General features: G+C 35.7%; 1 protein-coding gene across 2 annotated transcripts in view; it reads left to right on the top strand.

The window, feature by feature from the left end:
* APPL1 (adaptor protein, phosphotyrosine interacting with PH domain and leucine zipper 1) overlaps positions 1-21565 on the top strand; it is a 45249-nt gene extending 23684 nt beyond the window's left edge. For both annotated transcript variants that reach the window (XM_002813610.6, XM_024244980.3), the window contains 11 exons: positions 551-593; positions 1916-1972; positions 5213-5307; positions 5504-5686; positions 7284-7336; positions 8118-8292; positions 8390-8426; positions 8901-9047; positions 15880-15930; positions 16538-16627; positions 17682-21565. In XM_002813610.6, coding sequence (XP_002813656.3) covers positions 551-593; positions 1916-1972; positions 5213-5307; positions 5504-5686; positions 7284-7336; positions 8118-8292; positions 8390-8426; positions 8901-9047; positions 15880-15930; positions 16538-16627; positions 17682-17828 — 1078 coding nt within the window. In that variant the 3' untranslated portion in view covers positions 17829-21565. The remainder of the gene's footprint in view (positions 1-550; positions 594-1915; positions 1973-5212; positions 5308-5503; positions 5687-7283; positions 7337-8117; positions 8293-8389; positions 8427-8900; positions 9048-15879; positions 15931-16537; positions 16628-17681) is intronic.
* Positions 21566-22733: the final 1168 nt, after the last annotated feature.

Raw genomic sequence — 22733 nt, 5'->3', positions numbered from 1 at the left:
TGCTTAATGCTTACCATGATTTCCCATTTCACATTCCTGGTGTGATGCAAAATTAGTAAAAATTATTATTCTCTCGAACTCTAATATTATATCTATAGAAAAGTGAAATAATGATATGTTAGTGATTAACACTGAAATATTTGATTTAATATTAAAGGAGAAATAATGAAGTACAGTTTTTTCTATTAGGATCATTGATGTATATTTGAAATATATATAAGTTCATAATATATATGAAATATATATGATAAGTTGAAATGCATTGCCTTCACTGAAATGTAACTTTGTCATGGTCTCTCTTCTGAGGATCAGCACCCGTTCCCTTTTTGGGACATCTTGGCATAGATAGTCAAAGTCAGAGTTGTTAAAGTCTGCGTCCTGATACCTCTGATGGTTTCCTTTTCCTAAGATACTGTTGGTTGTGTTTTGTTTTTGTTCTTTTAATATCGATTTTTATATATGCCTTTAACTTTAAAGATTAAAAAGTTATCTCAGATTATGTTGGAAATACTTTTTTAAACAGTTGAGGCTCAAACGTCTTCTCTTCCAGATCTTCAATTTTGCAAGCAGAGAGTAAAAAAGATCATGAAGAGGTAAGATTTTACCTAGTTCATTTCTTCAGTGACATTTTAAAATATTTTTCTGATGACAAAACATATATTAATGTATTCATTGTAGAAATTTTGGAAAATCCTAGTTAATTAAAAATCTTTCTTTTTCTTTTTTGTTTTTGTAAAAGTCTATTGTCCTCGAGCAATATTCTTAAGTTTCTCACAGAATTTTATAGTGGGAAGGACCTTAGAGATCATCTCTGCTATTTTAAAGGCCCAGATTGAGAAATGACCTTGTGACTGTTGCTGTCTGGCAGGCTGTTAGTATCATGAGGTGACAGTTTAATTTATTCCCTTCTCTCACCAATCCTTTGAGACACTATTTGCTGCACTAAGAACATAGTGGCAGCAGATGTGACATGGCAGGAAGCAACTAAAACTGAAAACCTTGGAGAAATGAAAGATAGAAAAACAAAAATTTGGGAGTCTATGTTCTTTCTCATGAGCCTTTTATTTTTGGCTCCATTTTTATTCCTAGTATATCAGATATGGAAGGTAAGGTATTAGCAATAATTGATGCTTCAAACCTTTATCTTGAGAAACATTCTTCCATGAAAATGTATCTTAGCTTGATTTTTAGTCTTTTAATTTGGCATTATAATTGTGTTGGTAAAAGATAAAAGTTGGAAATGCTATAGAGATCTACCTTTATTTACTTCTTATGGAAAAGAGTAATATTAAAACTTGCTTTTAGTCTCTGAGGAACACAGACAAATGTCTCTGTTCTCTGCATAGTTTACCAAACAAAATATTTGTTTAGATTAGTGAGGCTCTTTGGGCACTTGAATCCTCGAGAGTGAAGCAGCAGATGTAGAGCAGAGATTGTTTTCTATGCTAATTATTTATAAACTTGACAGAAGGGAGGCATGTAAAATATATTCACCAAGAATATATTTGTCTTTTAAATTTTTTTACATTTGTGTTAATTGTGATACCTGAGTTCACACTGTCTTGTTTGGTGGAGATTAGGAGGGAAAGTGATATAAAAAGATAAATATAGATTATTAAGTATAATTTAACATGATTTCTATATTTTTTATTTCCTTATATGAATTAAACTTGAGATTCTTATATAAATCTACTAAGTGTTTTCATATATTTAAGTAATAAAAATGTTGAATGTTCTTTTATATATATTTTTATATATGCACCCTCCTTAAGAAATGTTTTCTTATAAGGAAGATAAATGTATTACTTCTAATGAAACACATCTGTTGCAGTTGAGTATTGAACATTTGCCTTTACAAGAGAAGCTTTGTAGAAAAAAATTATTAATTATATTTTTCTGTTTTTTCTTCTTGCAGTGGATCTGTACAATAAACAACATATCTAAACAAATATACTTAAGTGAAAATCCAGAGGTAATATTTTTATTTTATGTTACCCAGATCTAGCAAAATTGAGTAATTTTGTGGCTTACATGTTTTTATTAATTCATAATTTCTCAAGTTCTGTAATTTTTTAATTTGACGTTGAATTAGTAGCTTTTTTTTTTTTTTTTTTTTTTGAGACAGAGTCTCGCCCTGTTGCCCAGGCCAGAGTGCTGTGGCCTGATCTTTGTGCACTACAACCTCCACCTCCCAGGTTCAAGCGATTCTCCTGCCTCAGCCTCTCCAGTAGCTGAGATTACAGGCATGTGCCACGACACCCAGCTAATTTTTGTATTTTTAGTAGAGACAGGATTTGGCCATGTTGGCCAGGCTGGTCTCGAACTCCTGTCCTCAGGTGATCTGGCTGCCTCAGCCTCCCAAAGTGCTGGGATTACAGGCGTGAGCCACTGTGCCTAGCCTGAATGAGTAGCTGTAATGTGCCATGAATGTAATGAGTGGTCTTCCTGGAACAATAAATTATTTCAAAAGATACTCAGTCAACCAACAAATATTTATTGGGTGTTGACTATTTAACTCTCCGTTGAGCACCATGAAGAAAGGAAATACAGAAGAAAATTGAGCCATGGCCTCTGCCCTCTAGGAGCCTATCTGTATGGAGAGACAAAACTAAAACTTTAAGTAACATTTCAGATAAAACAGGATGTAATTTAAAGCATATGGTGATGACTAAAGGCTTAGGTTTTGAGACTAGTTTTGAGAATATTAAGATCAGTGTGGACTTTAGAGAAAGCTCTGTGGAGATGGTGGAAACCTGAGTTGGGTAGGATTTGTTTGTGTTTTGAGGAAAAGAAGACACAGTACAGATAAGACAAAAAAAGAGTACAAATACAGAAATGGCAGATTTATGAAACTAGTAGTGTAATTAAACATTTTTTTTTTTTTTTTTTTTTTTTTTTTGAGACAGAGTCTTGCGGTGTTGCCCAGACTGGAGTGCAGTGGTGCTATCTCAGCCCACTGCAGCCTCTGCCTCCCCAGTTCAAGTGATTCTCCTGCCTCAGCCTTTTGAGTAGCTGGGACTACAGGCCTGCGCCACCATGCCCAGTCAATTTTTGTATTTTTAATAGAGACAGGGTTTTGCCATGTTGGCCAGGCTGGTCTCGAACTTTCAACTTCAGGTGTTCCACCTGCCTCGGCCTCCCAAAGTGCTGGGGTTACAGGCGTGAGCCACCACGCCCAGCCAAGTTAAAGGTTCTTGATAGAGAATACAAAACTGAAATGTGCATACAAGTCACTTAAGGGTCTTGTTAAAATGCATGATTCAGTATGTCTGGGGTGATACAGCGTGAATTCCCAGTTTTGCAAAATATATTTTGTGTAGCAAGTATAATCAAACCAGATGAACCCTGAAGTGTAGACACAGTCACAGGTACAGTCCAAACATACAGGTAGAACCCAGGGGTACAGAGAATTCTGGAAGGAGTCAAGTAGGTACTGTAGTATAGTTGGAAAAGGACTTGACTCTAGGACAGGAGCTGTCTGACCTCTGCCACTCTTGGTGGGCCTGTCTGTGCTATGAGAGTCCAGGCAACTACTGGCTGATGATTTCAGCTGAGGCTGGGAGGGCTAATTTCTTTGGGAGGCTCTCACTCTTCTAAATCATAATCTGTTGTTGATGTAATGGTGGATTAGATGGGAGGGCTAGACTAGTTTAGTAACTGATTGATATGAAGGATGAAAGAGATGACTAAGGTAAAGATGACTTCCAGGTTTTAAACCCAAGGTAAGAGAAGAAGAATTTGGGAAAGAAGAGTTCTGTTTTTATCTTAATGGCTTTGCGGTGCCAGCCAAGGGATGCCTAGGAGGAAGTTTTGAACCATAGAAACAAAATCTCATTACCTCCAAAATACTAGTAATTTGTTAGTTTTATAATGTAATTATATTTACATTGTAACATTTATTACAATTATGTCTAATAAAATAAATTATGAGTTTAATTACAGAAAATCAGTGTTAACTATAGAGAAGCCTTTTGCTTTTAGTAATTTGATCTCCTGCCAATCTAGCTTTTCCTTTTTGTAAGGTTATTTGGGAGCAACAAAAAATACCATTAAAATACAAATTAAATAATTTATTTTATCATTTAGGGAATACAGTGTTTGGATTTGAATAGTCTGTAATACTTATAGTCTTTTACTACCAATTACCAGAACTCTAATTTTTAGTTAATATTTCCTAGGTTATCCAGAATTATTTTATCTGTATTAGTGAGAATAGGAATTTTGATCAGTTTGTAGCATTGTATTGGTCATTTTGCTAACCATAAGACAAAGAAATGCAAAATTGTTATGTGATTATTTTTTCTAATTTAAAGACCATTTTTATGGAATAGTGCCTGTAGTCCCAACTACTCAGGAGGCTGAGGGGGGAGGATTGCTTGAGCCTAGGAGATCAAGGATGCGGTGAGCCATAATCATGCCATTGCACGTCAGCCTGGGCAACAGAGAACGTATCTCCCAAAAAAAGCCCATTTAAAAAATTGTGAAAAAATCTGCAAATTTACCATGTTAACCATTTTTAAGTATACAGAAATGTTAACTATATGTACATGATTAAAACAGATCTCTAATTTAAATACCATTTTTATTTAGCCAGTATTTTAAATAAAACAGTAAGTCTAAAGTATTTCTTATGGAAAGCTTTCTTATTTTAAATTTTTTGGTCTGAAAATATGACAGCTTTATAAATTAATAGACAGAGATATTTCTGAGCATAAATATATTCTGGAAAATTGTGTAAACTTTACCAGCATAGTTATAAAGTACTCATATTTTGTGAATATTTCCTATTCCTTCTAAATTTCTTTATTCAACAAATGTATCGATTGTCCATTGTGCCAGGCACTGGGCTGGGTGCTAGCAATACAAACTTTAATAAAAAATATCTGCTAGTTAAAAATGTAAAGAAAACAATATATTCTTTAAAAATTTAAAGTGTGCAACACTTGCAGGGAATTTTAAAAAATTAAAGAAAAAGCAATATCTAATAATTATGTAGAAGTAGAAAATCAGATTTTTTTGCTAGATTATAGGAAATAAGAGGAAATCAGTTATGTACCCTAATATTAAGACGAGGGAATATAGTACTACTTTAGTAGCTCGAATTTATATTTTAAGTGTAACTCAGAAGCATTCTAACAATTCAGAGTTACATTCAAACTTTTGGTTTGCTTACTTTACTAATATTAGTCCTTTTTTAAAAAAATTAAAATAGGAAACTGCTGCACGAGTAAATCAATCAGCTCTGGAAGCTGTCACTCCTTCCCCATCTTTCCAGCAGAGGCACGAGAGCCTGCGGCCAGCAGCAGGGTAAGTTACCACACTGTGAGTTACTTAAAGAAGGATATGGGCTATTTAAAGTATCTGTGATCTGGGATTATGTTTGTACTGAAACATAAGACTTCTCATTGACTTATAATATTGTGTTTTCTTTTTTCATAGTTTGTTAAATATTTAATATCCAAAAGGGAAAATTAAATGCAATGTCTTCTTGTTTTATGCTTAGACAATCTCGGCCACCGACTGCTCGAACCAGCAGTTCAGGATCCTTAGGATCTGAGTCTACAAATTTGGCTGCCCTCTCTCTAGATTCTCTTGTTGCCCCAGACACCCCAATACAGTTTGACATAATTTCTCCTGTGTGTGAAGATCAGCCTGGCCAGGCAAAAGCCTTTGGCCAGGGAGGCAGGTGGGTGATAGCATCACAGGTACATTGTGCTGTGGTCTGTAAGGCTTATAATCCCCTGTCTGCATTTCAGAGTCATCTCTTATTTATTATGTATATCAGCTATGCTGTACTTTCTTTGTTTAATTATGTAACATATTGTTAGGGAAGAACCATGCAGGTTTTTTTCTCTATGTCTTCTGCCTCAGTTAAGGAGTTAAGATAATTTAGTTTCAAAATATTTAATTCTGTATTGCTTATTAGGTCTATTTCTTGGATACTTGCTCTTAAAATTGCAGAAGAAAGTTGATAGCTGTCTTTAGGTCATGACAGTTTTTAAAAAATTCTTGAGGGAATACATGTGATATAGGTTTATTAGAAAATACTATCTTATACCAGAATAAGAAATCTTCAGGAAGTTACTAAAACATTATCACTATTATGAATTATGAATGAGTCATCTTTTAGTTATATAATGAATATTCTCACCAAAGCAGTTAAAATTTTTCCTTGGCTGTGGTTGAAGGAAACATGACTTAAGGCAAATCATTTATTAAGTAGAGTGGACACCTAATAAATTGGTAATATATTAATTTGGATATACATGGCTATGACCCAGAAAAAGTCATTTACATTTGATCACAGAAATACACTTAGCATTTGATGTAATAGGACACATACTAAAGAGATTAATTTCCTGTTATGTTAATGTCAGTGTTTTTTAAGAACCACTTAGCTCTCTGCTTCCAAAACCTACTTTGTTTTGTTTTGAGACGGGGTCTCACTCTGTTGCCCAGGCTGGAGTGCAGCGGCATGATCATAGCTCACTGCAGCTTTGACCTTCTGGGCTCAAGGGATCCACCTGCCTCACCCTCCTGAGTACCTGGGACCACAGGCGTGCGCCCCCACACCCAGCTAATCTTTAAATTTCTTTGGTAGAGATGGGTTCTTCCTGTGTTGCCCTAGCAGATCTCAAACTCCCAGGGTCAAGCAGTCCTCCTGCCTCAGCCTCCCAAAGTGCTGAGATTACAGGTGTGAGCCACAATGCCCAGCCCTCCAAAACCTACTTTGAGTTGTACTTTTGTTCCTTCACTGTGGTGTGCCACAAGCCATGCACACTAAGGAGGAAGGTAGCGTCCATCTCCAGTTCACTTTTCTTTTTGCATTGTTACTTATGCTTTAATAAATACAGGTTTAAAACTAGATTATAGCTAACTTGTAACATGTACTTACAGAACCTGAAAAGAAGTTTTTACAATTCCAGGACATTCTTGGCATTTTTCTCAAGCAGCTAAGATTGCAGTTAAATCAGTGTTCCTCTGTGCTAGCTTATTTAAATTCAATAACTTTTGCAACATGGTTTATTATGTTGATTTTTTGTGGTGTATGTCTAAACTTCCAATTCATCTGTGTCTTCTAAAGTGCATCAACATTGATCAGTTAGTGTGTGAGGGCAGAGGCCTTCATCATAGTAATTTAGTGATCAATAGTGTTTCTTAATAGGATGGGGCATTTTAGAACTTTCTTTTTAAAATGTTAACTGTGGTTTTAATGATTAGATTTCTTCTATGTGGCTCATGGTAACTGACCATGTGTTCATATTTTCTTCTAAACTTTTTAGGCGTACAAATCCATTTGGAGAATCTGGAGGAAGTACAAAATCTGAAACTGAAGGTAAGACAGATGTGCAGCATTCATATATTTTAGAACTGCTTCTCAGCAAACTGTGAATAATTTATTGTTTATATTTGCTCTGCTACTAAGCTCAGTTTTAATGTTGTCTTTACTTCAGAATTTCCTCCACTTACTTATAGTACACTTGAAGCAACAGAACTTAATCTGACTTAAGATGTGATTCATGCAAAACGATAGACTCTCATACTTTTGACCTTATAGTCAAATTCTCAGTGCCTAAGATACCTTTCAAGCTTTTCCTAACAGCATATGTTTCTCTTCTGGTACTGGAGCATAAATTTTGTTTTTCCGCCACTAACTATTTATTTGAATTCTAAACTTACAGAAATGCTGTAAGAACCACCTATTGTTGTGTATGTGTGTGTGTGTGTGTGTGTATGTGTGTGTGTTTGTTAAGAGACAGGGCTCCCTATGTTGCCTAGGCTGGTCTCGAACTCCTGGGCTCAAGGGATCCTCCTGCCTCAGCCTCCCAAAGTGCTAGGATTACAGGTGTGAACCACCACGCCTGGCCTCAGAACCGCCAGTTGTTGAAGCATTACTTTTAGCTATTTGAATTTGAAACCCTAATTTTCCTATAACTTGGAATACTGTAGTTAGGAGTTATTTTGAAATGTCTCCCTTAGGTTGTTGAATTTTTCACTGGAAAATCTAAAAGGAGGCAGTGTATTTTATTCTTTTGGGAAAGAAATATGGCGAAAAAAATAAAATGTAAATTTATACAGTAAAAAAAATATATGTAATACACCTTGTTCTGTTACAGATTCTATTCTTCATCAGTTATTTATTGTCCGATTCCTTGGTTCAATGGAGGTGAAATCAGATGACCATCCAGATGTTGTTTATGAAACTATGCGCCAAATCTTAGCTGCCCGGGCCATCCATAACATCTTTCGTATGACAGAATCGCATTTATTAGTCACTTGTGACTGTTTAAAGTAAGTAAAACCCTCCCTTAAAAAACTGTAGAAAAAACATTTACATAATTTCAGCCTAATTAAAATTTGTTTTCCAATTTTTAAATTATTATTTTAGGTTAATTGATCCACAGACACAAGTTACAAGGCTCACGGTGAGTTCCACATGATTTAAGCTTTGTTTTAGGTCCCTTTGTATATATACACATCTTACAACTTGATAATAATCCTGATCCTGTATATTCAAGTGTGATAGTATCAGCTATGATTGGTCTTTGGCTGTTGTAGTTAAGTCTATGGCCATCTCCAAAAAGTTATCATTGAACATTTTATGTAACTTAAAATAATTAACACAATTCTTTTTGTAATTTTTTTAACACAGTTCTTTTTGACTTTGTAAAATGTGTTAATAACTAATAAAACAAATGTAATATTCAACAACCTTTTTCTGCTTGTTAATTCAAACCAAATATGACATTACTTGTTTCTGCATTACAAGTGTGTTAAAATAATTGGCTTTAATATATTAAAATATTTATATTTTTAGAACTTAGCATATGAGTTCATCACGAGTGCTGCTGTAATGACTTGTAAGATCTCATGTTTGCTTCTGATGTTTTCTGTGGCAGTTTCCATTACCTTGTGTAGTTTTGTATGCTACACACCAGGAAAATAAGCACCTTTTTGGATTTGTTCTTCGGACATCAAGCGGGAGAAGTGAAAGTAATCTGTCATCAGTCTGCTATATATTTGAGTCAAACAATGAGGGGGAAAAGGTACATGGCTTTTCAGAATATCTCTGTCATAACCACTTACTAAGTGATTCTTACTAAGATTTAATAATTATTAAATTCTTACTAATTAAATTACTTAGTAATTACTGATTAAATTCTTTACAATTTATACAAATTTATGAGGCACATGTGAATTTTGTTACATGTATAGAATGTACAGTAAGCAAGTCAGGGTATTTAGGGTGTCCATCACCCAAGTACAGTACATTTTTGTGAAGTATAGTCACCCTACTCTGCAGTCAGATATTAAATATAGTCTTTCTATCGTAATTTATGGTTGTACCCTTTAATCCACTTCTCTTCATCCTCCCCCTTTCCTCATCACTCAGCCTTCCCAGTCTCTGTTATCTATCGTTCCACTCTGCCTCCACATGATCAATTTTTTGGCTCCCACATACAAGTGAGAACATGTGATATTTGTCTTTTTGTGCCTGGCTTATTTCACATAAGATAATGACCTCTAGTTCCACCCATGTTGTTGCAAATGACATGATTTCATTCTTTTTATGGCTGAATAGTACTCCGTTGTGTATATGTACCACATTTTCTTTATTCATTTATCTGTTAATGAACATTTAGATTGATTTAATATCTTTGCTATTGTGAATAGTACTACAGTAAACATGTGAGTGCAGGCATCCTTTCGATACAGATTTCTTTAATTTTGGGTAGATACCCAGTAGTGGGATTGTTGGATCGAATGGTAGTTCTATTTTTAGTTTTTGTTGTTGTTGTTGTTTTTGAGATGGAGTTTCACTCTGTCGCCCAGGCTGGAATGCAGTGGTGCGATCTTGGCTCACTGCAACCTCTGCCTCCTGGTTTCACGCCATTCTCCTGCGTCAGCCTCCCGAGTAGCTGGGATTACAGGTGCCTGCCACCATGCCCGGCTAATTTTTTGTATTTTTAGTAGAGACAGGGTTTCACCATGTTAGCCAGGATAGTCTCGATCTCCTGACCTCGTGATCTGCCTGCCTCAGCCTCCCAGAGTGCTGGGATTACAGGCGTGAGCCACTGCACCCGGCCTATTTTTAGTTTTTGAGAGATCTCCATACTGTTTTCCATAGTGGTTGTACTAGTTTATGTTCCCACCAACAGTGTATGAGTTCCTCTTTTTTCTGCATTTCACCAACATCTGTTATTTTTTGTCTTTTTAGTGATAGCCATTCTGACTAGGGTAAGAATGGCTCATTGTCATTTTGATTTGCATTTCTCTAATTAGTGATGTTGAGCATTTTTTCATATACCTGTTGGCTGTTTTTGTGTCCTTTAAGAAATGCATATTCATATCCTCTGCATACTTTTAAGTGGGATTATTTGATTTTTTCACTGTTGAGTTCGTTGTATATTCTGGGTATTAGTCCCCAGTTGGATGAACAGTTTGCAAATAATTTCTCCCATTCAACAGGTTGTCTGTTTACTCTGTTATTTCTTTGGACACTTTTTAGTTTAAGTCCCACTTGTTTATTTTTATTGCCTATACTTTTGAGGTCTTAGGCATAAAATCTTTGCCGAGACCAATGTGCAGTAGAGTTTTCCCTTCATTTTCTTCTAGTATTTTTTTTTCCTATGGAAAATAACTTTTTTTTTTTTTTTTTGAGACGGACTCTTGCTCTGTTGCCCAGGCTGGAGTGCAGTGGCAAAATCTTGGCTCACCGCACCCTCCACCTCCTGGATTAAAGTGATTTTCCTGCCTCAGCCTCCCGAGTAGCTGGGACTACAGGTGTGTGCCACCATGCCCGGCTAATTTTTTTAGTAGAGACAGGATTTTACCATGTTGGCCAGGCTGGTCTTGAACTCCTGACCTCAAGTGATCCACCTGCCTTGGCCCCCCAAAATGCTGGGATTACAGGCATGAGCTGCCACGCCCAGCTGGAAAAAGAACCTTTAATAGAACAATTATTGAGAATATCATACTAACAAAGTTTCTCAAGAGACTAATTAGAGCTAAAATGGTGAAAGTAGGATGATCTTTTTTTTTCGTTTTAATTTTTGTGGGTACAAGGGGTGTGTGTGTGTGTTTGTGTGTGTGTATGCATTTTTTTTTTTTAGACGGAGTCTTGCTCTGTCACCTGGGCTGGAGTGCAATGGCACGATCCTGGCTCATTGCAACCTCCGCCCCATTGGGTTCAAGCGATTCTTCTGCCTCAGCCTCCTGAGTAGCTGGCTCTATAGGCATGTGCCACCATGCCCAGCTAATTTTGTATTTTTAGTAGAGACAGGGTTTCTCCATGTTGGTCAGGCTGGTCTCAAACTCCTGACCTCAGATGATCCGCTTGCCTCGGCCTCCCAAAGTGCTGGGATTACAGGTGTGAGCCACCTCGCCCAGCCAGGTGTATATATTTATGCAGTACATGAAATATTTTGCTATACTCATGCAATGCATAATAACCACATCATGGAAAATGGAGTATTCCTTCCCTTAAGCATTTATCCTTTGTATTAGAAACAATCCAATTATACTCTTAGTTATTTTTAAATGTACAATTATTATTGACCATAGTCCTTCTATTCTATGAAATACCAGGTCTTATTCATTCTATTTTTTTTTTTTAAATCATTAACCATCCTCCCACCCCCTATCCCCACACTACCCTTCTCAGCCTCTGATAACCACCCTTCTACTCTCTGGCTCCATGAGTTCAATTGTTTTGATTTTTAGATCCCACAAATAAGTGAAAACATGCAATATTTGTCTTTCCGTGCCTGGCTTATTTTGCTTAACATAATGACCTCCATGTTCCATATATCTTACTGCAAATGACAGAATCTCATTCTTTTTTATGGCTGAATAGTACTCCATTGTATGTAAGTACCACATTTTCTTTATCCATTTTCTTTATCCATATATCATCCATTCAAATGACAGAATCTCATTCTTTTTTTCTGGCTGAATAGTACTCCATTGTGTATGTGTACATTTTCTTTATCCATTCATCTGTTGATGGACACTTAGGTGGCTTCCAAGTTGTGGCTATTGTGAACCGAGCTGCAACAAACATGGGAGTGCAGATGTCTCTTCAATATACTGATTTCCTTTTTTTAGGTATATACCCAGCAGTGGGATTGCTGGATCATATGGTAGCTCTATTTTTAGTTTTTTGAGGAACTTCCAGACTTTTCTCCATAGTGGTTATACTAATTTACATTCCCACCAACAGTGTACAAGGGTTCCCTTTTCTCCACATGCTTCCTAGCATTTGTTATTGCCTTTTTGCTATAAGCCATTTTAACTGAGGTGAGATGATACATTGTAGTTTTGATTTGCATTTCTCTGATGATCAGTGATGTTGAGGACCTTTTCATATGCCTGTTTGCCATTTGTATGTCTTTTGAAAAATGTCTATTCAAATATTTTGCCCAGTTTTAAATCAGATTAAGGTTTTTCCTATAGAGTTGTTTGAGCTCTTTGTATATTCTGGTTATTAATCCCTTGTCAGATGAGTAGTTTACAAATATTTTCTCCCATTCTGTGGCTTGTTTCTTCACTTTGTTGATTGTTTCCTTTGCAGTGCAGAAGCTTTTTAACTTGATGAGATCCCATTTGTCCATTTTTGCTTTAGTTGCCTGTGCTTGTGGGGTATTACTCAAGAAATTTTTGCCGAGACTGATGTCCTGGAGAGTTTCCCCAATATTTTCATGTAGTAGTTTCGTAGTTCTAGGTCTTAGATTTAAGGCTTTAATCCATTTTGATTAGATTTTTGTATATGGTGAGAGATAGGGGTCTAGTTTTATTGTTCTGCATATGGATATCCAGTTTTCCCGGCACCATTTATTGAAGGGACTGTCTTTTCCCCAATGTATATTCTTGGCGCCTTTGTCAAAAATGAATTCACTGTAGTTGTGTGAATTTGTTTCTGGATTTTCTATTCTGTTGCATTGGTCTATGTGTCTTTTTTTTTTTTTTTTTGCCAGTACCATGCTGTTTTGGTTACTATAGCTCTGTAGCATTGTAATTTGAAGTCAGGTAATGTGATTTCTCTAATTTTGTTATTTTTGCTCAGAATAGCTTTGGCTATTCTGAATCTTTTATGAGTCCATATACATTTTCAGATCGTTTTTTCTGTTTCTGTGAAGAATGTCATTGGTTTTTTGATAGGGATTGCATTGAATCTATAGATTGCTTTGGGTAGTATGGACATTTTAACAATATTGATTTTTCCAATCCATGAACATGGAATATGTTTCCATTTTTGGTGTCCTCTTCAATTTCTTTCATCAGTGTGTTACAGTTTTTTGTTTTTATTTTGAGACAGAGTCTCATTCTATTGCCCAGGCTGGAGTGCAGTTGCATAATCTTGGCTCACTGCAACGTCTGCCTCCCAGGTTCAAGTGATTCTCATGCCTCAGCCTCCCAAGTAGCTGGGATTACAGGTGTGTGCCACCACACCTGGCTAATTTTTGTATTTTTAGTAGAGATGGGGTTTCACCATATTGGCCAGGCTGGTCTCAAACTCCTGGCCTCAAGTGATCCACCTGCCTCAGCCTCCCAAAGTGCTGGGATTACAGGCCTGAGCCACTGCGCCCAGCCTGTAGTTTTCATTATAGAGATCTTTCACTTCTTTGGTTAACTCCTAGGTATTTAATTTTATCTGTGGCTATTGTAAGTGAGATTACTTTATTTCTTTCTTTTTCAGATTGTTCACTGTTGGCATATAGAAATGCTACTAATTGTTGTATGTTGATTTTGTATCCTGAAACTTTACTGAATTCATCAGTTCTAATAGTTTTTTGGTAGAGTCTAGGTTTTTCTAAATATAAAATCATCAATCATCTGCAAACAAGGACAGTTTGACTTCTTCCTTTACAATTTGGATGCCTTTTTTCCTCTCTTACCTGATTACTCATCTTCCATGTATAAGGTGGAAAGGCTTTTGGTTTTTCCACATTCAGTATGATACTAGCTGTGAGTCTGTCATATATGGCTTTTATTATGTTGCGCTATAGTCCTTCTATACCAAGTTTTTTTGAGGGTTTTTAATCATGAAGGGATGTTGAACTTTATCAAATGCATTTTCAGCAGTAATTGAAGTGATTAAATAGTTTTTGTCCTTTATTCTGTTGATGTGATGTAGCATATTGATTGATTTGCATATGTTGAACTATCTTTGCATTCCTGGGATAAATCCCACTTGGTCATGATAAATGATCTTTTTAATGTGTTGTTGAATTCGGTTTGTTAGTATTTTGTTGAGGATTTTTGCATCAATATTCATGAGATATATTGGCCTGTAGTTTTCTTTTTTTGATATGTCTTTGTCTGGTTTTGGTATCAGGTAATACTGGCCTCGTAGAATGAGTTTGGAAGTATTCACTTCTCCTCTATTTTTGGAACATTTTGGGTAAGATTGGTATTAGTTCTTCTTTAAATGTTTGGTAGAATTCAGCAGGAAAGCCATCAGGTACTGGGCTTTTCTTTACCAGGAGACTTTTTATTATGGTTTGGATCTTGTTACTTGTTATTGGACTGTTCAGGTTTTGGATTTCTTCATGGTTCAATCTTGGTAGGTTGTGTTTGTCTAGGAATTTATCCATTTCTTCTTGATTTTCCAATTTACTAGCATGTAGTTGCTCATAGTAGCCACCAAGGATCCTTTGAATTTATGCAGTATCAATTGTAATGTCTCCTTTTTAATCTCCAATTTTATTTATTTGAGTCTTCTTTTTCTTAGTCTGGCTAAATGTCAGTTTTATCTTTTCAAAAAAACCAACTTTTTGTTATGTTGATCTTTTGTATTGTTTTCTTCATGTCAGATTCATTTATTTCTGCTCTGATCCTTATAATTTCTTATAGTATTTTTATAGTTTTGGGTCTTATGTTTAAGTCTTTAATGTATTTTGAGTTGATTTTTGTGTATGGTGAGAGGGAGGGGTCTGGTTTCATTCTTCTACATGTGGCTCTCCAATCTTGCCAGAACCATTTATTGAAGAGGATATCCCTTCCCCAATGAAAGTTCTTTGTCAGCTTTGTTAAAGATCAGTTGGCTGTAAACAAGTGGCTTCGTTCCTGGGTTCTCTATTCTGTTCCATTGGTCATGTGTCTTATTTTTATAACAATCCCCTGCTGTTTTGCTTACTATAGCCTTGTAATATATTTTGAAGTTAGGTAATGTGGCCTCCAGCGTTGTTCTTTTTGTTTAAGATTGCTTTGGCTGTTTGCATTGAACCTATAGATTGCTTTGGGCAATATGGTTATTTTAACTATATTATTCTGATCCATGAGCATGGGATGTTTTTTTGTGTCTTCAGTCTCTTTCATCAGTATTTTGTAGTTTTTTGTGTAAATAAAATTCTTATATAATTCTAAGATTTTTGGAAAAAACTCCCAAATTTTGCCTAGGCTTACTGAACTGCTTGAGCAAAGCATCTCTGAATAGAGCCAAGCTGATGGGTTGGGCCTTCTGACTCCACAGACCCATGTTTTCCCTGCCACTGATAGCTGGTGCAATCTTTTAGCCTCTCATTTATGTTGGGAAGGGAGTATATTCCCAAAACCAGCCATTTTCAGATGTCTTCAGCTTAGAATAGCATTAGCAGCTGTGTGCTTCTTCCCTGTAGGCCTTACTATGACAGTAATGAATTTGACATAACAAGAAGTGGGGTATATGAAGCTGAGATTAAGCAGTGGAATCCTATAGACTTCAAGGAAAACATACAAAGCCTTGGTTTGGGGGCTTGAGCATTCTTAAATATGCTTTTGTTTGAAGCAATGTATTAGGATTAGTTATAAAACTAGTTTCATCAGTTATTTGGATACTTGACATTTTTGCTTTGTTGTGAGAACTGCCTGAATTTTTCATACTTTTTCTCTTTTTAGATATGTGATTCTGTTGGACTGGCAAAACAGATAGCTTTGCATGCTGAACTGGTAAGAATCCAAGATGTGGCTGGGCACAGTGGTTCACGCCTGTAATCGCAGCACATTGGGAGGCCGAGGCGGGCAGATCACTTGAGGTCAGGAGTTGAAGACTAGCCTGGCCAACATGGTGAAACCCCGTTTCTACTAAAAATACAAAAATTAGTTGGGTGTGGTGTCGTGCACCTGTAATCCCAGCTACTGAGGAGGTCTGAGGCACGAGAATGACTTGAATCCGGGAGGCGGAGGTTGCAATGAGCCGAGATCATACCACTGCACTCCAGCCTGGGCAACAGAGCAAGACTCTATCTCAAAAAAAAAAAAAAAGGAATCCAAGATGCTTGATTTTCCAAGAATGTTAACTAAAGTAGTATATTAGCTCTTTCATATTAGCAAGTAAATAAAATGATTTTGCTAAGCAAGGTTAACAGTGATACTATTACCAACATAGCATTTAGAATTTGGATAATTGTTTACCATTGAATATAAACTGTCGATGTGCTTTCTTATGTATAAATGCAAAAAAATATTGAAAGGTTACACGTGATATTAACTGAAATGTCTAAAATTTAAAGTTATTTCATATTTAATTCATTAGTTTTATTCATCTGTTCTTTAGGATCGTAGGGCATCAGAAAAACAAAAAGAAATAGAGAGAGTAAAAGAGAAGCAACAGAAAGAACTCAATAAACAAAAACAGATTGAAAAGGTATACAGTCCTAATGTCTGGATCTTTATGTGTTGTTTGTGAAGACTTAATTCAGCACTATAACTTTCAGATTTGAATTTCCAAATGAAGGGCTGTTTCTGCTTGTTCAGCCACTTCATAAGCAGATGATTCATACCACAGCAGAAAAGGGTCACATCTGTTTTTTGATATGATGTTTACATTATAGTTATGTTGACATGTAATATGACTGTTTCAAAAATATACCAGAACTTTAATATTTCAGAGGAGGTTGTCTCTGTCAAAGCAGTTGACAGGCTGTGTAGACTTAACTGCCATTGCTGAAAGCCATTTTGCCTTCTATGGGGGGAAAATAAATAAATATATATATGTTATATGAAATATATAATGAAATGTATATTTTTAATATTGCCAGGAGTGTCAAATCATTGTCCATCCAACAGGATAATTTTAAAAGACAAATTTCAGAGCAAAACTTGAAGAATGCATTAAATGATCCATGAGATTGTAAGAGCGTGTTATGGGTTGTAGATTGACAGTAGGAATAGAAAAGAGGAGACAGCTGGGATGCTTAGAACAGATCAGTAAGCATTGGCTGTGGGCTTGCTGTCTGGACAAAGAAGAGGGAAGTGGCAAAGATGACACTGAAGTGAGGCTTTCTTGATAGGCGAGGCTGAGGGAAGGTGACACCTGATTTAGCAAGACGAATTGGACAGGGATGGAGAAAAGGGCTGGAGAGGGGAAGGGAAAGGAGTGTGGGGTGATCCCTTTCGAGGGTTTTACTGTAATGTATAGTGAGAGATGATGATGGGCTTTATTTTGTTGTTGGTCATAAAAAAAGAAAGAGAAAATATTAGATTTTAGTTTGAATGCTGGCTTTTATAGGATGGTGCCAAAATTCATTTTGGTGTTGTATTGTTTGGGTGTAGCTTTTCTTTTTATCAAGTTGTCAGAAGTATGTGTACATATTTATGACAGAAGAATTGAAGTGGCTCTCAAGAATGTATCTTAACTGCATAATTTGCCATTTGACTGCAGACAAGTAACTTAGTTTCTTTTTTGTCTTTTCCACTAGGACTTGGAAGAACAAAGTCGGTTGATAGCTGCTTCCAGTAGACCAAACCAAGCCAGTAGTGAGGGGCAGTTTGTTGTCCTTAGCAGTAGCCAGTCAGAAGAGAGTGATTTGGGAGAAGGAGGAAAGAAGAGAGAGTCAGAAGCATAAACTTATACTTTTGGTAGATATTTCCCCCTTGGAATTTGACAGTTTCTATGGTGAAATGGCACAAGGTAACAACTATGTTGAAATATCAAGGAGGAGATTAAGCTTCATATTTGCTTATTTGTTGTAGCTACATTTTAAAAAACAGATTGAACTTGATGACTTAGGTTTGCATTGATCTTTTTTCCCCCTTAAACATAATGTACTATGTATTAACATCTAAAGGAAACCTGCTCATCTCCCTGAAGTAGACTGCTGAGGAATTACATTTGCTCAAGAATTTTTTCCTTCAAATTGTGAACTTTTAATTCTTGCATTGTAATTGGCTGTGTCCATAAGAAATCATTTATTCTTCAGGCTTAGACATTCATGGATATGCTTTTCTTTCATTAGGAACATTTTGCTGGCGATGGGGAAGCATTTAGCTGAATAAGTTTAAAGCCCTTTATACAGAGAATTCTACAAGTTTGCAAATATTTTAACAATATTAAATGTGCAATAGAACTTTTATAAAATAATTAGAACAGAGATTTTACACTTAAGGTTTCAAATTGTGGCAGGTGGTACTGTTGATCTCAGGGCACTTTCTGGGATTGCTCACGTTTCTCTAATGTACTGCACTTGATGCCAGTAGGAAAGAAGCTTAAGTGTCTTCAGTTCAAGATTGATAGAGCCCTTGGCATTTTATTATCACGTTCTTAGTTCTCAGGTTGGGACTTCAATTACTGCTGCAGAGCAGTAGTGGTTACAAATAAGATATTGGAATTTATTAAAAGATTTTTGTTCAGTACATTTTAGATTAGGATTGACAAGTAAAGATATTGCTGTGGAATGATACATTGTATTTTCTGCATTGTGTGAAATAGTTTTTATTGAAAGTCAAGTGACATTTCAAAGAAGTTCTATAACAATTATGTTTCATGCTTAAAGTAAAAATTCCCAGAGTTTAGTTTAGAAAATGTAATCTTTTAAATTTCAGACTGATATTCCCAATATTTTCATAATGCCATGTTTTGATAACGTACTGAATCACCACTTTATATCCACAAAGGCAAATAACTAATGTATGAGAATAGAATAATTTGCACTAATTATTGTAAATATGTCTACTCTTCAAATGAATAAAAGGTCCAATTTTATGAAAGATAGGAAATGAATTGAATGCCTAGTAGAGTATAGGAGAAGTTGACCAAGGAAGGATTTAACCTGGTGCCAAGGTTAAAATAACATTTCTCTACTGCCTGTTGTCTATGTTAAACCTTAATTTTTTTTCTGTAATCACTTTTAACACTGCTAATAGAAATTATGTTTTCATGTGTTTCACATGAAAAAGTATATATATACAAAGTTAATATAGTGGGTAAAATACTTTACATAGTCACACATTTACAAATTTTTCAAGAGGTTAGCCACTAAGACTTTTTTTTCTTTGATATACGGTTTTTTCTTCTTAGTTCTGCATTAGAAATGACATCTGTTTTAGATCTCAAAATATAACTCGGCTGTTTCACACTGTATATGTACATTGTTTTCTGTAGGAATAGGATAATGATATATAGGATCATGATATTCCTTCTATCCATGTGCCAAATGGGTGTAACGTTTATTTACTGATGCTTTATGTTACCAAAACATACAGTAAAAAAGTAGAAATTTATGAAATACTTTTGATAAAAAGTTTATTTTGTGCTTACCAAAGGGAATGCTTTCACAATAGTGTATCAGTTCTTTTGTTTTGTTGAAGTTGGAATTTATTCTGTTGCCAGCACTTAAGTAGTCATGGCAAGTCCTGTTTTTAAGACCTTTTGGAGACTGGAGCTTTCTGTTCCATTAAGTCTTTTGTTTATACTACAAATTGTCACCTCACTTAGTTCAGATGAAATCTGTTATTCTACAAGGAAGGTGTTCATCATTAGGAGGCAGCTTTACTAAGCTGGTGCTTTGCATGGTAGCAAGTGCTGCCCCTTGTCAGCACCCTGGGTCATAGTGTAGGCTAGAGTTAAGGGCACTGGCAGACTTAAGGATGCTGGACAGACCTGTAGTTCGTTTTAAGTCATGTTCACAGGAATTTCTACAATAATAAACCCATCTCCATAGGCCAGATCAAAGTGCATTCCAATGCTAAATAGAAGTTATGAGTGGGTTTAACAATTTTAGATGATTCAGCTTTTGTTCCGTTACTATTGAACTATATGAACTATTCCATTACTGCAGAAATTTAAGTATCTGTTTTAATAAGCTCTTTTTGTTATTTAAAGGCTGCCCATGGGTTTCTGCCTAGTGGTAAAGCTGATTGTTACCCTCCTTTGAAATCCCTTCTAGCTCTTGAGATGCTTTGAGGGTAATTGGATTAGATTTTGGGATATCTTTTCTCACATTCAAACTTAGACTTAATGGTGTTAGAAATCAACAAAACTGCTTTTTAAAAAGAAAAGACATTAAGCCTGCCTACTTCTACAATGCATTCTGTTACCTATATGAACAGTATGTTTGTTTGTAACTATGGCAATGAAGTCAGTAGATAGGAAACCAGTTATTCCTTCTACCTTTAAAAATTTTGAGAACTTGCTAACAAGGGACTAAAGCTATTATCTTGAACAGAGTCCCTAAAGCTAGTCTAGTTTTTGCCACATCTGCAATGATTATTGTATAATTTCAAAAGAATCCTCAGGCTCTACAATCTAGGGGTGGTAAATGTGTTTCCACTATGCTTGGGAAAAGGTCAGTAGGATGTACATCCTAGGGAAGATAAAATTGTATATGGTAAAGGCATCTGAGTTAATTTTGCATTATATCTAGGAACCATATTATTTAAAATTTGAATCCTATTAATGCTGAGAGATCCTAAGAGCTAGTATATTGTAAAACCTGCCACCTGAATAAAGTGAAAAAAAATTTTTTTTTGAGACAGAGTCTTGCTCTGTTGCTCAGGCTGGAGTGCAGTGGCGCGATCTCGGGTCACTGCAAGCTCCACCTCCTGGGTTCACGCCATTCTCCCGCCTCAGCCTCCCGAGTAGCTGGGACCACAGGGGCCCACCACTGCGCCTGGCTAATTTTTTGTATTTTTAGTAGAGACGGGGTTTCACCGTGTTAGCCAGGATGTTCTCGATCTCCTGACCTCGTGATCCGCCCACCTCGGCCTCCCAGAATGCTGGGATTACAGGCGTGAGCCACTGTGCCCGGCCCTAAAATGAAATTATTAATGTTGGTTCTGAAACAACCTCTTAGCATTCAGATTGTATTTTAAATATTTAAACACACCAATTGTAGAAAGCAGCCCTTTATTTTTAGCAAGTTTGGTTTACTCTTCTCCCATGAGATTTTGTCTTTCTACATTAATTAGTAATACATAAAGATTTGAAACTGGAACTATATTATACTTTTTAACCAATCTCTGTGGCTTCACTCATGAAATTTACTTCAGTTAATATGAGACTGGGGATTAAGTTGTAACTAATATGCAAAATTGCTTTGTATATTTGGTGATTTTGTAATGTAAGTGAATTAATTCTTATTTCACTGATACTATTAATCATGCAGTGTACAATTTAAAATCATGCAATGTTTCACTTTAGAATTGGATTTGAAGAACTCGACTTTATGTGATCATGGTATTGGTATACATGTGGGGTGGAGAACTTATTTTTTCATTTTGTCACAATAGGTATATACTGACAAGGCTTCAGGAAAAAAGTTGTTAGAAGATTTTTTAATGTATAATAAAGCCCATGATTTTTGTACAGTGTTTTTTAATGAAATATTTGATACTCGGAACTTTATTTCTCAAAGTAATTTCAGATGTTTGTAAAACAATGGACTTCTTAATCTGTTATGACATTATAAATTATACAGCTAGCCCAACTATAATTCCACAGCAGCTAAAATGAAAAAAAAAATGTCACTTTATTGGGAAAAGTTTGTTATAGAAGCAAACTAATCGATCACTGGTGACTTTTTTTCTTTTAGTAAAGGAAAAAGACTTCATTAATTGACGTATACTTGCTACTGTTTGGTCCTACTTACAGAAATTCCCCTAATTTACAGGGGCAGGTTATTGTGCATACCACAGTATAGCTTGGATCTGTAATTTCAATACTAATGCATATTCATCCCATGTGCTCTTTATAGTTTATGTCAAATAGTTACTTTCTTCTGGGATTTAGTGTTTTGTTTTGGATTTTATAGAAATGTGTATACACTTTTAGAAGGTACAGGGAATAGATGAAATTAACTTTAGAATTATATAATTTATCTGATATAAGTGCATGTATAGCCTAAATATATTTCTATATTGAAAGATATATAATCTACCACTCACTTATCAGTTTGATTTAAAAAAATAAAAACTATTCATGTCAGCTATATAAATTTTTTAATGTAAAAAAACTATAAAAATAATTTAAAGTCTGTGCTTACTGAAATAGTCTATATAGCCATTAATCCCTACACTAGAAAAAAAATCATATAGCTTCAGTTTCCCTAGAAACTGAACTATCTAATTCTTTTAAAAAGTACCAAGACTAAACATATAAACATCAAGGCCATAGCTGACTGGGCTGTAGTGAAAATGGACGATATCATTCTACCTGTTTTCCCTGTTGATATGGCTTCTAAATGTGACACAAGTATGGTTGAATGAATGTCTTTTTCAGTTTCTTTCCTCACTTTCCACACATAGAAATGTATACTTACATACAGGCCTGGCACAGTGGCTCATGCCTGTAATCCCAGCACTTTGGGAGGCCAAGGCAGGCAGATCACTTAAGGTCAGGAGTTCGAGACAGCCTGACCAACATGGTGAAACCCCATCTCATCTCTACTAAAAATACAAAAATTAGCTGGGTGTGGTGGCACACTCTTGTGATTCCAGCTACTCGGGAGGCTGAGACATGAGAATCTCTGGAACCC

This window comes from Pongo abelii, chromosome 2 (assembly GCF_028885655.2).
Source record: "Pongo abelii isolate AG06213 chromosome 2, NHGRI_mPonAbe1-v2.0_pri, whole genome shotgun sequence".
Taxonomy (NCBI): Eukaryota; Metazoa; Chordata; class Mammalia; order Primates; family Hominidae; genus Pongo; species Pongo abelii.
This window is presented reverse-complemented; position numbering and strand designations above follow the sequence as displayed.